This window comes from Xenopus tropicalis, chromosome 1 (assembly GCF_000004195.4).
Source record: "Xenopus tropicalis strain Nigerian chromosome 1, UCB_Xtro_10.0, whole genome shotgun sequence".
Lineage (NCBI taxonomy): Eukaryota > Metazoa > Chordata > Amphibia > Anura > Pipidae > Xenopus > Xenopus tropicalis.
In genome coordinates, this window is record NC_030677.2 from 102,168,525 (window position 1) to 102,184,592 (window position 16,068).

The 16,068-nt window shown below is 37.0% G+C and overlaps 1 protein-coding gene across 1 annotated transcript in view; it reads left to right on the plus strand.

Annotated features, from left to right (window-relative positions):
• The first annotated feature begins 368 nt into the window (after positions 1-368).
• Positions 369-16,068, plus strand: part of zap70 (zeta chain of T cell receptor associated protein kinase 70) — a 31,891-nt gene continuing 16,191 nt past the window's right edge. Inside the window, 2 exon segments of the mRNA NM_001006824.1 lie at positions 369-439; positions 10,194-10,623. Of these exon segments, the coding sequence (NP_001006825.1) occupies positions 10,222-10,623 (402 nt within the window). The 5' untranslated portion in view covers positions 369-439; positions 10,194-10,221.

Consider the following 16,068-nt stretch of genomic DNA (forward strand, 5'->3'; position numbering starts at 1 on the left):
AGACATCGGATCTATTGTTTGCTTTGCTGTCTATGTGGTTTTAAATAGTCTGTTCGTGAATAACATTTAGACCTAATTCTTTGTGTCTTTATGGTTCCATAATTTCAGATTGGGGCATTGCCTCAATATATTATTTTAACAGGTGGGCATATTTATTATGTTGGTGATTTAATATCCTAAATAGACAGTTGTTTACAAATATAGACTTTATGAGCAAGGCAATTTTGCAGGTGTTATCAACTCTCCATCTCCTAGAATGAATATGCTATTGATGTTAAAGAGATCAGATGTTTATTCGCCCCTCCCTCCCTCCCCCTTCTTTCCTGCTTCTAAAATGAGGGCATTTACATTAACAACCAAATAGTGCTATCTCAATTAGAGTCAGTCACTCTGCATTTGCTCGAAATATTCTTGCTAAAGGATTCAAGACAGGATCAAGGTGAGCTTGTCTTCTTTTCACATTTACATTGCCTTCTCATTGTCCAAAGAAGCCTTTTTATTTTGATAACGTTACATAATAATTCAACAATATTGCCCTTGAAATTGCACTATAGGGTTACTGTGTATAACACATCAGCAGCAAAAGGAAGTCTGAGACTATGCCTGATGAATGGGAATTTTGGCCATCCAGTTAAGGAACCAAAGGAATCAAGTTAAGTAGAGAAGTTGAGGTCCTAGCTAGTTTAAATAAAGAGGATCAATTCAAAGAAGACCACTGCGCGTTTTGTAGGACAAAAAATACTAGGAATATACTTGGAATATATTTATGAGAAGTAAATTAAGGAGGAAACAAGGGAGGGAAGAACAAGACAAAATGAAAAAAATAAGTTGTGAACTGTGAAAGGTCAGTGCATGGTCAGTTAACCACAATCATGCCCTTTGTTCTCAAAACAATTTTAGTAACAAAATTAGCCAAGTATTAGCCAAGACAACCAGAATCTTACCTTGCTTATCATTTTTACTACCCATTCGATGCCATAACAGCTAGCAACATTTATTGTGCAGTCCAATATTTAGGCTTTCTTTAAGGTGGTTTGGAATCCACCTGAAACGCTGAACTGTACTAAAAATATTTAAAGCATTTCTGTGTATTTGAGTGTAGTTTATTTTGGAGCTTAGAATCCAGTTTCTGCTGAACTGCACCTAGACTGTATATACAGGTATAGGACCCCTTATCCAGAATGCTCGGGACCAAGGGTATTCCGGATAAGGGGTCTTTCCGTAATTTGGATCTTCATACCTTAAGTCTACTAAAAAATCAATAAAACATTAATTAAATCCAATAGGATTGTTTTGCATCCAATAAGGATTAATTATATCTTAGTTGGGATCAAATACAAGGTACAGTTTTATTATTATAGAGAAAAAGGAAATCAATTTTAAAAATCCAAATTATTTGATTATCATGGAGTCTATGGGAGACAGGCTTTCCATAATTCGGAGCTTTCTGGATAATGGGTTTCCGGATAAGGGGTCCGATACCTGTATATATATATATATATATATAAATATCTTATTTATACATATTATCTTCTTATTTAATAATATTTTCTCATCTGTGTCCCTACGGACGCAGACTTCATTTTTTCAATTTTAGAGCACAATTTATCATAATTAAATATGTATCACATCTAATATATGTTACTTTGTCAGTCCAAAAATATATATAGAGGGGAGCACAAGACAAAGCACAATAATGCTGCAAAAGAGTTTATTTTTATTACTATGCCATACACGGCATGTTTCGGGCCCCTTCTGTGCACTTTATTAAAGAGAGTACAGAGAGTGCGGCTCTATCATTTGGGGGTTGATGCATGAGGTCTTGAGGGCAGTGCGCAGAGGACTGATGCAGTTAATATATGTTACATTGTGTTACTTATGTGTTACAGTTATACACATACGTATAACTCCAATAAACCATAATCCAAATGGCAAACGTCTGCTGAGGTCTGACTAAAAAGCATCAAAACCACTGCACCTTGCTGTTTAAGTGAGGGCAATTTGGATTATGGTTTATTGGATTTATACATTGCTTCTATGAGCAGCAGTAGCACTAAATAGAACACCACTTACATGTAAATACAGGTATATGGCTACAAGTATGGACTAGTTGTATTTATGAATATACATATGTGCATTCCATACCACTTTTTGCTCTTCTGTTTAGTTTCCTCTACTACTTTTGCATCTCAGGCCCAATGAAAAGAGCATGAATACCCCAGCTGTGACATTTGTTTTGTGACATTAATATGAGAAATGTCATGATTCGTATTGCAATCCTGTAATACTACTGGGCATGGAAAATGCTACATTCATAAAAGAGCAAATCATTTCCTTTCATGTCTGGGAATACTCTGTACTTCATGCAATTGAGTGTGCAAGGAGGCAAGGCAGGGGCTTGAAAATGCCTTCCTGAAAATGCATTTACGTGCTAGTTGCACTTCTCTAATACTGCTGGAAAATATCTCAAATCATGTAAAAAATTTGATCACCTTTAAACTTTTGAAATCTTAAATGTTAAAAAAGGGATATGGAGAGAAAACAATTAAAAGACGGATTATTTATGATATACTGCCCTTTTAAAACATATCTATCTATGCTATTTTATGTTTTGCTGATTATTCTTAACCTTGCTTACTGATTTTTGTTACAAATAGAGAAAGAAATAAAATGGATACACATATTGCATAGGTAATAGTGATATTATATTTTTGCAATCAAAGAAATGTATAAATAATCTTTAATTGAAACCTCATTGCCCTCATTTATTAAAATAATGATATTTAAAGATAATGCTCTGAAGTCAAGTAAAGCTAAATCCCTAATCCTGGATGGGGCATAGTAAGAATGCTAGCACCCAGTTTTAAAAAATGTGTAAATGTATGTTATTTGTTTATGCAGCCTGCAGCCTGCAGCCACCAGTTGGCTATCCAACTGGTGGCCGTGGGCTGCTTCCAGCCAGCGGCTCTCTCTGTGTGACCCACCACCTGTCTGACTGCTGTGAATGCTTACCTTTGTGTAAGATTTAAATTGTATTAGTACTGAGATTAACTGGCCCCCTGCATTGATCACACCTCAGATTCAGGCTGTAAACCCCTGTATTGTTTAAACATGTAATCCTCTGTACCTTTTAATGCCTGCATTCTTCACCCCCTGCATTGTCCACACCTCAGGTTCAGACTGTAAGCACCCACATTGTTCACCTGTTCTTACCTCAGACAGCCAGCATTGTGTCACTGCGTGCCTGCCCTATGCTGCCTATGTGTATGGCACATGCAGTCAGGGTAGGGCAGGCAGAGTATGGCACACACAGGCAGAGTATGGAACACAGAGGCAGCACTCTGCCTGCCCTATGCTGTCTGTGTGTGCCATACTCTACCTATCTTATGCTGCCTGTGTGCCATACTCTGCCTGCACTATGCTACCTGTGGGAAGTGAACCTGCCATTGGTGTGTTCTGGGAGTTTGTTAGCATTTGTAAATAGTCATTATATGGTCCCTAAGGTATGTAATTATTTGCTGGGGGTTGCTGTGCTACCCACAGGGGAGGAGAAGACATATGGATTTAAACGGATGTCTTAATACATAATATAATTCTTTGACATATGAATGAAGGGTTAACTCCTGCAGTGAGTACCAACAAATTGGGTTTTTGCTGTGTTACCACCATTAATGTGGGGATGGTCTTAAAAGCTCTTGTGACAACATGGGTGTAGGGGAGTGGTCAAAACAGGCTTACATTATTAGCCCTTTGCCATGTAGGCCAGAAAAATTCCGCCCATCAGTGCCACAGAAGTTGGACAGCACTCCTCTAAAGCATTTTCAGGCTGGCTGCAGTTGATCTAAACAAGGGCTGCATGGAGAAATCTAAAAAAGCCACTTGTCCTTATGAGGCTGTTAGCAAATTACACATGCAACAAAGAAACTGTTCTATGAAACAAAATTGTAAAGATGAATAAAATATTTTAAACCAATAAACAGTTAAATAAATAGCATATTCCTACAGCTACAATATTAATTTTACATATCAATTAACACCATACATGGCAATCACAGAAAAACTCTATTAAAAAAGAGCTAATCTGTGTATTTTTTAAAGGTGTGATTTTTTCACACTAATGCTTAAAATCACACTATTATTTTACACCACTCTGAAGTGGTAACATCGCCTTTTCCATCAGAATTTTACAAATGGACACCTGCACATCATTAGTAAAGGAAATACACATACATGGTATACTATGGCTTTAACACAGCAATGCAAATTGCACTTTAATTACACAGCTTCGTAAATGTATAAACTTAATGTGAAAGCAGACTACACAAAATGCCAATAATTTTATTTATAGGAAGCAGCTGACCAGCATTTAGCAAACATAATTTCCTGCAAAATAACCACAGCTAAGAGCATTCACACATACTATATCTATTTTTGTGTAAACTCTTGGGGGTAGGGCTCTCTAATCCAATTTTGTATTCTGCAACACTTGTTTAATAAAATTATTTTAAAACCCCTGTTCCCTTATAAGTTAATGTTAATCAGTGCGTAATTTGTTGGTACTCTACAAATGAATGAGAAAAATTACATTTATCCTGTGTACAAAATTTTTAATTCTAGGTGAATTCTTAAGTGATCTTTATACCTATATAACCCCCTTTATAGTGTCTCTCACTTACTGCCAAATAAATTCTTGCTTTAACTATTCATTTTGTCACAGCACAGTTTTAAAAGTGAGAAACCACCTATTTTCCAGATCTCATAGCATAGTGAGCATTTCCTGCCTCAGTTTCCTGTATGAGCTGAAACTCTCGAGTGTGTCTATTGCATAATCTGCTTCCATATCAATAATGAGAAATTGTAAAATTGAAACAGTTCTTAGTAACGTTTTTAAGTGTTTCTCCTTTCCTGGAATAAAGAAATAGATTTTTAGGTTGATAAAAAATGACCTCGAATTTCCATTAGAACAGATATCTCCACCATTTTTTTGGAAACCTGTAGAGATACAGCAAACCTCAAAGCAGGGCTTGGTTTAGAAGTAGATATGAGTAACTACACATAATAGTATAGTTAAAGGGCCCCAATTTAGGAACAAGTCTGGGCAGTATTCTAAGCCCTTACATGTCCTGTTGTATGATCATAACAGTCACATTTATAAATGAAGAACAAAGCCTAACTTCTACAGGTATGGGATCTAGTATGTGGAAGCCCATTATCCAGAAAGTCCCAAAATACAAGAATGTAATTTTTAGCAGACCAGTTTTCTATTTTATTTCTAAATTGTATTGTTTTGTTTTTTCAATATTTTTAATAGACATAGGGGCACATTTACTAATCCACGAATCCGAATCCCGAATGGGGAAAAATCGGATTGGAAGTGAAAATTTCGCGACTTTTTCGTCGCCGTCACGATTTTTTCGTATCTTGCGTGACTATTTCGTCGCCGTTGCTACTTTTTCGTATTGAACGATCGTGAATGGCGGAAAAACCTTTCCAACTTTGCATGATTTTGGAAGCCTTCCATAGGAATAAATGGCACTGTGCAGCTCCAACTTGGCCCAAGGAAAGTCACGATACCGAAGCTTGAATGAATCCGAAACTTTTGTTGCTACTCGTTGCGACAATACAATTTTTTCGGAAAAGTCGCAAAATACCGATCATTACGAACAAAAGCTTTCGGTCGCTTTCGGTCCGTTCGTGGATTAGTAAATCTCCCCCTTAGGCTGATGGCCTATGGAGCAACTTAGTCGCCCACTTTAGATCTTTGCTACAGTGGGCAGCTAACCGCTCCAAAATGCCTTTCCACCGGCAACAATAGGAGTTGCCTGTGGAAAGGCCTACGCAGGCCTCCTGGGTCCTGCAGGCAACTTCAGAAAGCTGAAGCGATGTATAGGCCTTTTCACCGGCGACTCCTATTGTCCTATTGTTGCAGGTGGAAAGGCTTTTCGGAGTGATTAGTCGTTCACAATAGCAGAGATCTGTTGCAGGGGACCATAGGTGGCCATACACGGGCAAATTTCAGCTCCTTGTTCGGGACCTTCAGACTGATTCAGCAGCTTAACTGCCTGTGTATGGGCACCGTTCCTATGGGCCTTCCCGACCAATATCTGGCCAGATATGATTTTCTAGTCAGTAGCGGTCATTAGCCCAATATACCCTAGGCCAAATGATTGAATTATCCTGATATCGCTCACTATAGGTGGGCATTCCAGGAGACGATCCACTCTTTTGGTGACCTCACTAAGCAAGCGGATTGGACCGTGTATGGCCACCCTAACTCACTCTGTGGGCCATCGGCCTTAAGGTATAGTAAAACAGATTATGTAAAGACCCTTTATCTTGAAATCCCAAGCCCCATGTATTACAGATAATACTGTACATCCCATACCTGTATTATTTTAGTTCAGTATAGATAAAATGCATAAGGCCGTCAAGTTAAACCCTTCAAAAACACCCCAAAACTTGATTGAAAAAAAAAGTTTACCCACAAATGGGGGAATGTCCTAAAAGTTGCAAACGGAAAAAAAAGAATAAAAATTTGCATTTCGCAATGTAATATTGATCATTAGGCAAATCTTAATTGTGCATTGCAAACGTTTTAAGACATGCTTGAAGATGCTGTAATCTTTTGGAGCAAACTTAACAACTTTTTCATGCAGAAGTTTTATTACATACCCTGCGCAATGTTGCAAACAGTAAAATTTGCAAACTTTCTTCCACTGTCGGAAGTGTTTGCTAAACAGTTTCAGCGGTCACAAAGCCCATGTGAAATTCACACAAAGTCAAATTTTTTGAACAGGGGAATAGATTTTCACATTGCAAATAAAATTTTTCCATTACCAAATGTTATTACTTCTCCCCTATGTGTGCAAGTTATCTGCCCTTGGAAGCACATAGGCACAGTGGTTATGGGGCACAGTAGAGGCTATCCATTGACAGAATGCCCTCTTGCCTTGCATTGATTGATTGAGAAACAAATGTCCAATCTGGAGCTACCTTGGGGAACAGCTAGTATTCTATATTTACTAGTTGTTTGAAATAATAATGCTGAGCAGTTGTGCCCAATTTAACAACATTTTGGCAAAAAAAAATGCAGCCAAGTAAAAGCTTTGTATTTCTTTATCTCCTTCACTGAGCTTAGGCAAATTTGTTGTGTATTAATGAATTTTACAAAACACTCCTGTATTACTGTTGTCTTTATTGTATTAGATTAAACTTTATTTTGAAATATAAAATGTATATGTTTAAAGGGAATAAATTACTTTAAACTTTGCAACAATATGAGGTTATAGCTGTGACATTTAAGAGTGTCTGTGTATGAGGGGATGAAGGTTATATGATGCATGTTTTACCAATATCAGATATTTTCTTAGTGAACCATCTGACTTCCTGTTTCCTGCATTTCATAGCAAATAAGTAGTGGGTTAAATAAAGATTTCTGTTTGATATCATGTTAGTAAAACTAGTTCCCATTTTATCAAAAAGTCCGAAGCATAAATCTAGAGAATTGGAGCTTTTATTCTAATGAGGTGAAGCAGACAATTTAGTTGAGGTGGCCCTGACAGAAGGATTCAAATTGCTGATCAAGGCAGAATGTACACCCCAGGGCAGAATATACACGCACAAAACACATTTATAAAAGGCGACAAAATAGTGGCTACTTTTGCTTTGAGAATCAGACTGTATTTTGTTGAAATGCTATTCAGTCAAACTGCACAGTTACCGATATCATGCTCTGGCTTGTACAGGTAATTCATAAGAATTTAGTTTTGTTTGTTTACGCTTGCACTTTAGATTTAATTTTCCTTTGGTGCACATCCTTTTTCTATGGGTCTACTAGGTGACTGGCCAACTTATATCTCTGTAGTCCAGTGGGTTTCACACTTTTTGTGGTCCAGTATTTGGTTGGTGCCCACCATTTATCAATACGAAAGTTAGTAGATGTCCTACTTTTAGCAACATTTTCATTGGTCTTCTTTTTTTAATTAATTTTTCAATTAAATGCTTTCCTCTTCTGCATCTTTCCGGCTTTCAAATGAGGGTCACTGATGCTACAATGTTATTAGTACTTTTTTAATTAATGGAATATTATTAAGTACCAAAGGCACCTTCCACCCAAACTAGTTGAACTGTGTACAGGTCAATGTGTATACAGTTGGCTCAAATAAATATACAGGTTTAGGACATGTTATCCAGAATGCTTGGGACCTGGGGTTTTCCGGATAAGGGGTCTTTCTGTAATTCAGATCTCCTACCTTAAGTTTGCTAAAAAAAATATTTAAACAGTAATTAAACCCACTAGGATTGTTTTGGCTCCAATAAGGATTAATTATATCTTAGTTGGGATCAAGTACAAGGTACTGTTTTATTACTACAGAGAAAAAGGAAATCATTTTTAAAAATGTGAATTATTTGATTAAAATTGAGTCTATGGGAGATGGTCTTTCTGTAATTTGGAACTTTTGGATAATGGGTTTCTGAATAAGGGGTCCGATACTGTACTGTATGTGAAGTTGAGAAAAAAACCCAACAAGAAATAAGGTTGTGAGAGAAGATATGCCGCACCACTCATATAAGTCCCACAGGAGAATTTATAGAGAGTATACTCCATAGAAGTATAGAATAGAAATGAAAAAAGGAGGGAGTTAAAGAAAACTTAATTAAAAAGATTGATCTAAAAAACTGGGTTGCAAAAAATGAAACTCAGTTTGGTTGTTTGGAGCTGCACAATGATAGTCAGTACATGGGACAGTTGAGTAAATACTCAGTTGTACACAGCATAGGAATGATGGGCCACACTACTTTTTTGCTTTTTTTCTCTGATAAATTTGCTCAAATGGTAGTTTTTACTTTAATGTCTGTTGGTACCATCACATATGCTCCTATAATTGAATATGCAGGATAGGGGCTGAGCTAAAGCCTTTGTACAGAGTTAAAGGCAGTACAATATAGTGTGGAGCATCATTATCAACTGCAACATTCATCTACCTGTGCCAACTGAGAATCTATTTTTTTTAACATTTTTAGATCATCTTATCTTAATGCCTTTATGGTCAAATCCCACAGTGAGAATGGGTGGGTTTCTGTTGGAGGCTCTTATGACTACTGATAGCATGCACCAAGGATGTCAGTCCTGGTTTTTCTTGCCAGCAATCTTGTGAGTTTTTGTTTTAAAGCAACATTATTTTTGTGTACCTGAAGAAATGGAGGTACTTAGTCTTTGGCAGGATATCACTTCCCCTGTCTATGATGTAATACCTGTTATCGGGAAAAGGGTTAAACTAGCATCGAACCTTAAAATAAAATGTCTGCAGTTGCATGTGTGAAAAAAGTGGTACTGATGGTTACCATCTGCCTTAATGAAGTACCAGAGTTCAGTAAAGTTTGGGACAGTTTTATATTATAAGGTCACTGAAGCAATAGACATTCCACAGAATATCTGCCCTCCCCCCACTTAAGAACACACTTCCAATTAGAATGGAGAAGTATTTAAGAATAAGACTACTTTGCCTACCCAATTTTATGTAAAATTCCCAATTCTTTTGCAGAAATAGAAGCAAGAGATTGGATCTTGGTAAGTTTCTTGTCCTTTTGTTTGGAGAATTAATATGGCAAGATGTTTACTACCAAAACTGATATATACCATAATAACTCTACCAATGCATATCATCATGAGCTTCTCCTGATAAACTAATGTCATTCTAAAAAGCTTTATATGGGACAACAAAAGTTCAAGGATCAAGTGGTAAAATTTAAAACTTCCTAGTCATTAAACTGACTTGCTTTTACAGTTTAGTACAAGTGTTACATAACTAATTTGTTAAATACATAGATTTAAGTGTATTACAAAATGGTATATATAGTGGTAATTTGTTTTTGTTGTTTATCCCTTTGATTTGATCTCTTCATAGTGTCTCCTCTTTTAAATATTCACAGTTAAGTCAATGCCAACTTTGTGGTCAATTCCATGCTCTTCATGCAAGATACTTTAAAGTAATATACATCAACCAAATTCCACCTTCCACTTCCTGTGGGTCATACACTTTGCAGAGCTTTGTAAGTGTTTCTTTCACTCTATAACTCTAACTCATGCTGTTTATTTTTATTTTTCCCTTTTTGTGCAACACTGTAAGAAAACTGGTGAAATGAAAATAGTTGCATACATTGCATTTTGTAACTGTCTGTACTTATCCTAGGTCATTATAAAGTCCCAGAAAAGTCAAGATGCCAGATGCTGCTGGTCACTTGCCCTTTTACTATGGCAGTATATCTCGTGCTGATGCAGAGGAATATCTCAAACTAGGTGGAATGATGGATGGGCTTTTCTTGCTGAGGCAATGCCTACGGACTCTAGGTGGCTATGTGCTTTCTATGGTATACAACCTGCACTTTCACCATTACCCTGTGGAACGACAACTGAATGGCACTTATGCTATAGCAGGAGGAAAAGCTCACTGTGGCCCAGCCGAACTATGTGAATACTACTCTAAAGATGCAGATGGATTGTGCTGTACCCTGCGGCGGCCATGTAACCGGCCAGCTGGTGTGGAGTGCCAGGCAGGAGTGTTTGATAATATGCGGGATAACATGATGAGAGAATATGTAAGGCAGACATGGAAGCTAGAGGTGAGTGCAGAGTCTTAGGACCATAGCTGAAATAGTGTAATATAAATTATTCACAGAACCCCTTTCAGCTAAATGTGTACAAGTTTTGTTCACTCTTATGTAGGGTCATGATCATGACCTTTTGCAAAGAGTTAAAATCCTGCTTCTGCAGAGGGAGCAATAATTTGAGTAGGGCTTAGCCAGAAGGAAGACTTTTTGTATTTTACCAGATGCTGCTAAATGTTTTGGCCTGGGTTATTAAATAAGATAAAGTAATTTTAAATGACTGAACCAACCATGATGAGGCTGGTTTGCAAAGAAAACCTAACCAATGGCTAATATTCAATCAACTGAAATGTAATAAACTATGATTGCAGAAGTGTTTCTGTTAAATATTTAATAAACCGTAAATCAGGCCAAGATTCTCATATAAATAGAAAGCATGATTTTTCTGTAATGTTATGACTTTTTGCCAGCTAAGGTGGCTATATACCATTAAAAAATTGGTGATCTGGTCTTCTAACAATGATTCAGGGACAGTCTGGCCTGTCTCAGAACCAGAATAATGCCTGGTGGGCCCAGGCTCCAGTGAGGCCCAGAGTACAGCCATTTTACAATTATAAACTTCAAAACAACTAGAAGTATGAATTTAATATAACTATGAATTTAATATAATGTTATTTCATGCCACAAAGGTGGCATTAAAGCATTACAAATGGGTGGCATGCCTTCTAAGAAAGAAGTCATTAATGCATGCCCCCTCCCCAGGAATCTTACTTTTAAGTTTGAAAAATCTTATGTATACCCTTATTAAGTAAATGTTATACAAAGGAAAAAGTAATGAGCAGTTATTCTATAGACTCCAGTTAAATATAAAGTCAACTGGTTCTCAGAATAGGCAGTTTTGTGTGTTATACCCACATGTCACATTTACAGGTATCGGGATTCTTTATCTATGAATCATTGACCCAGAAGCTCCATACCTAATGTAGGTCTTTTGATGGAATGGCATCATTAAGTAGACCACAAGTGACAGGCTTGGGTTTACAGATGTACTGAAGTAGATATGCAGTATAGATGTGTGGAAATGCTTTTAGCTGTGCAAATACTTATGCATTGGTTGCTCTGTCATACCTCTATATTCCCATATTTAAATGGATCAGTGCTTACAGCTCCCATCTTAGTTCAATTTCTATCATGAATTTTTAGGGACTGTTTTATTTTGGTAGTCTTTTTTATATCAATACTTTAAAAACGAAATATATTATATACCTTACCAAAATTTTGAACATAGCATATACATTTTATCTTTGCAATTTTTTAACAAAATATTTGAATTTAGTGCTTTTCAGCAATTTTATAATTTTCTCTGAAACTATTGCTAAAAAACAATCATTACTAAACTCATACTTGTTTTAAAACAGCACATTGGCAAAATCAAAGGTTTTATTATATTAAAATGATTGAAATGTGTCTGAACACATAAACCAAATGGCACAAGGTGTGTTTCTAAAAAACAATGTGAATCATCTTTGTCCTAACAATTACTACTGAGGAGTTTCAAAATCAATACGGTGCTCTATGCATTAATGCCAAATACAATGCTTGGTAAATAATGAAAATATTGTTCAGCTGTTTATAACAATGTCACTGGAGATTAGTAAATTGGTTTTAGGTCATGTTGTTCTCTTTCAGCCTTTCCCATTTTACAAGGGTTCTATTTTCTCTACCTTTACTCAGTACCATATTTGTCAGCATTCCCTATATCATACCATTCTGTCTCAGTGCTCCCTATAATATACACAATACTTGCCCCCACAATTCAGAGTAATTTTAAATTAGATGAAATCAGGGGTTTTGCTTCCCCTTTCATCTCTACATACAATGTAAGTATATAAGTGCCAAAAGTAGCTTGAAATTGTATGTTCTCTTGCTCCTCATGTCTGCATGGGTTTCTTTCAGTTTCCTCCAACACTGCAAAAACATACAGGCGAGAAAATACACTCCTGATTAAATTGACCATAGCGCTTGTGAATATGATAGGGACCTTAGATTGTATATCACATTGGGGCAGGGACTGATGTGAATGATGTATAATTTCTGTAAAGCACATTTGAGGTTCAGAAAAGTTTGTTTATAGACTCATGGTGGTTGTTCCTCTGAAATGTATGTATTTAAATTTTATTTTAGTAGCCTTATGGTATGGTGAGTCAAATTATTGGGAGACCCTTATTTGGAAAACCTCAGTTCCCGTGCATTCTGAATAATGCATTCCATAAATGCATTGTAAGCGCAAATATGAAATGACATTGCATTCATTTAGGTATTGAAAGTACTAAGACTAAAGTACTAAAATCTGAACCTTGTTTGCACGAAACAGGATCATTGTGAAATGCACATGGTGTCACATTGCCACTAGATTAAATAACTGCTGTTAAACTGGTTAAATTATCTTTAATTTATTAAAACACATGGGCCTGATTTATGAACAGAGTGGTTAAAATTTCAACAATACAGTTGCCATTAGCATCCAATCAGGGGTGTGTTTAGGTCAGGTGCCGCCCTAGGTACTGGACCTAAATACACCCCTACGTTATGCGCATGATGTCACACACATCGTACACTTTCACAGAGTGTCCCGACCCCCCTCACCGCTCATCTCCGTGACTGTATTTCCTATGGAAATCCGCGGCAGAGGTTGGAGACAATATTTTTTAAATAAAAGATAATACACCGGCCCTAGGGTGCCCTGTTATAAATACAGCCCTGCAAGAAGTAGTTTTGTTCAGTTCTTTTGCAAGTTTAGGTGGCCAAACACTTTCAAATCCACTTGCTTAGTGAGTATATCTGGGCTTGATTTGGGCAACCCTTATTCAGGGCCACATTGTGCTGATCATACATTGGGCACTTATTGGCCTGTGTACAACCACCTTTAGAAAATGAATCCAGGGATCAGATTGGCTGTTATAAGCACAAGTTCAATTTAGCACCCCTTAATCATATATTTATTGACTTCTTTCTGTCCAAATATGAATTTCCTGAGATGTGCCTTAACTGGCAAACTGTGATTGTTTGAATGTTCAATACTCAATACTTTTTTCTGTACTTCAGAGAGCTTAACTTAGCTTTAAAACTTATTACATGGATATTATATATGGAGATACTATGAGAGGAAGCACACTTTAATATATTTGTAGTGTTCTACATTTAGAAAATCTTAATTCAGGTCACTTAACAACTTAACTGCATTTTAAAGAAATAGTTCAGTGTAAAAATGAAACTGGGTAAAATAGATAGACTGCACAAAATAAAAAATGTTTTCAATATAGTTAGTTAGGCAAAAATGTTATCTCTAAGGGCTGGAGTGGGCAGATGTCTAACATAATAGCCAGAACACTACAGTACAGGTTACAGTCAGTAACCAGTCAGTGACTTGAGGGGGGGGGGCATTTGGGACATAACTGGTCAGTTGGTGTGCATTTGAATCAGACCTGTGTGCTCACAAACTAACTGAACAGTTATGTCCCATGTGGCCCCCCCTAAAGTCACTGACTAACTAAGAGGTAAGGGAACAGGAAGTAGTGTTTGGCTGTTATGTTTATAGATTACATTTTTGCCTAACAAACTATATTACAAATATTTGCGCAGTCTATCTATTTTATCCAGTTTCATTTTTACACTGAACTGTTCCTTTAATGTAAATATGCCCCTATATAAACAGCAGTTTGCACTATTTTACCTTTATTGTGTCTCCCTGGTGGTAAATAGAAAGTTTAGTTACTTCCCCATGTGCCTCTGCTCACAGCCATGAGAAGAAAATCACAAACACTAGCCAAGCATTAAACACAGAAAAATAGGTCTTGACCTATTTTCTGTTTTTAGAAATCAGCCATCCTTTTGTAAGGTTTTTCTTGTGCACATACAAATCTACACCTAGACCCTAACTAGACTCTTATTATTCTGTAATGAATGAATTATGTATTTATCCAGGATGTGCAAAACCTACTGCATCATACTGGGGCACAGATACCAGCTCCATGGCAATTAGCTCTTGTTCTTTGTTATTTGCACCCATTTGTCGCAAATCTGTAAATAACCCCTATAGACTACTAGCCTGCTGTCTAAAATAAAAAACATTTTTTTAAGAATAGTCAAATTGCAAACAAATAATAGTTTGATTTTTTATGTCATTATAAATTAAGGCTTTATTTTTCCTCTTATATTTTGCTAAAAGTTGTGACAATTCCTTGCACAATTTTTAAAAATGATCATAAAGAATAAACTGTTATCACACAAGCTTAAATCTGTCTTTACCTGATTTAGCTACCCATGCACTGGGGGAAAAGCAGACCGTTGATTCGCCTCCCTTTGCTACTGACCTAAATCTGCATATTGGCCAGCTTAACTCAAACCTAATACCCGCTGCCCTACTTGTGAAATTTGGATTTTTTTGCAAAAATGTATGTCAGCATAGTGGAGCTGTTGTACAAATATTTCCACACGATAAACATTTTTTTTTTTTTGTGAGTTTGACATTTCATCTTGTCTCAGTTTTCTGGCGGGGACTTTACCAGAGTATCAGGTAAAAATCTGTAGACCACAGACATTTTCCTATTACTTTAATTTGATCCCAAAATGTATTCTCCCTCTCTAAGTAACTAATTTGTTGGTAGTATTACTGTTGAGGGGAGAGTACCCATTTACAAGCCTTGATGAGAACAGGATATATGCACATTTCACTTTTCTCTGAGCAGTGTACTTGCTGCACTGGACTCTTATTTAATTCTGGAATAAAGCTTTGCAATTTTACAGAAGATTAACCAAATTGTTTCTACATTTGGTACACAAATAAATAGTTTTGGGCTCAAGAGTCATTGGTTAACTGTAGAGCCAAGAAACAGAAATGTAGTCCTAGGGGCACATTTACTAATCCACGAACGGCCAAAAAGCATCCGAATGCGTTTTTTTCGTTTTTTTCGTTTTTTTCGTCGCTGTCTCGACTGTTCTGCGAATTGTCACGACTTTCTCGTTGCCGTCACGATTTTTTTTGTGTATTGTCGCGACTTTTTCGGCGCCGTCGCGAAATAATCGTACTGTCGCGCCGAGTACGAAAGTTTCGGATTCATTCAAGCTTCAGTATTGTGACTTTCCTTGGGCCAGGTTGGAGCTGCAGAGTGCCATTGAGCCCTATGGGAGACTTTCCTTGGGCCGGGTTGGAGCTGCAGAGTAACATTGAGCCCTATGGGAGACTTTCCTTGGGCCAGGTTGGAGCTGCAGAGTGCCATAGAGTCCTATGGGAGACTTTCCTTGGGCCAGGTTGGAGCTGCAGAGTGCCATTGAGTCCTATGGGAGGCTTCCAAAATCATGCAAAGTCGCAAAGGTTTGCCCGCCGTTTACGAGCACTCAATACGAAAACGTTGCGACAATTCACGAAAAAGTCATAACGGTGACGAAAAAGTCGCGACG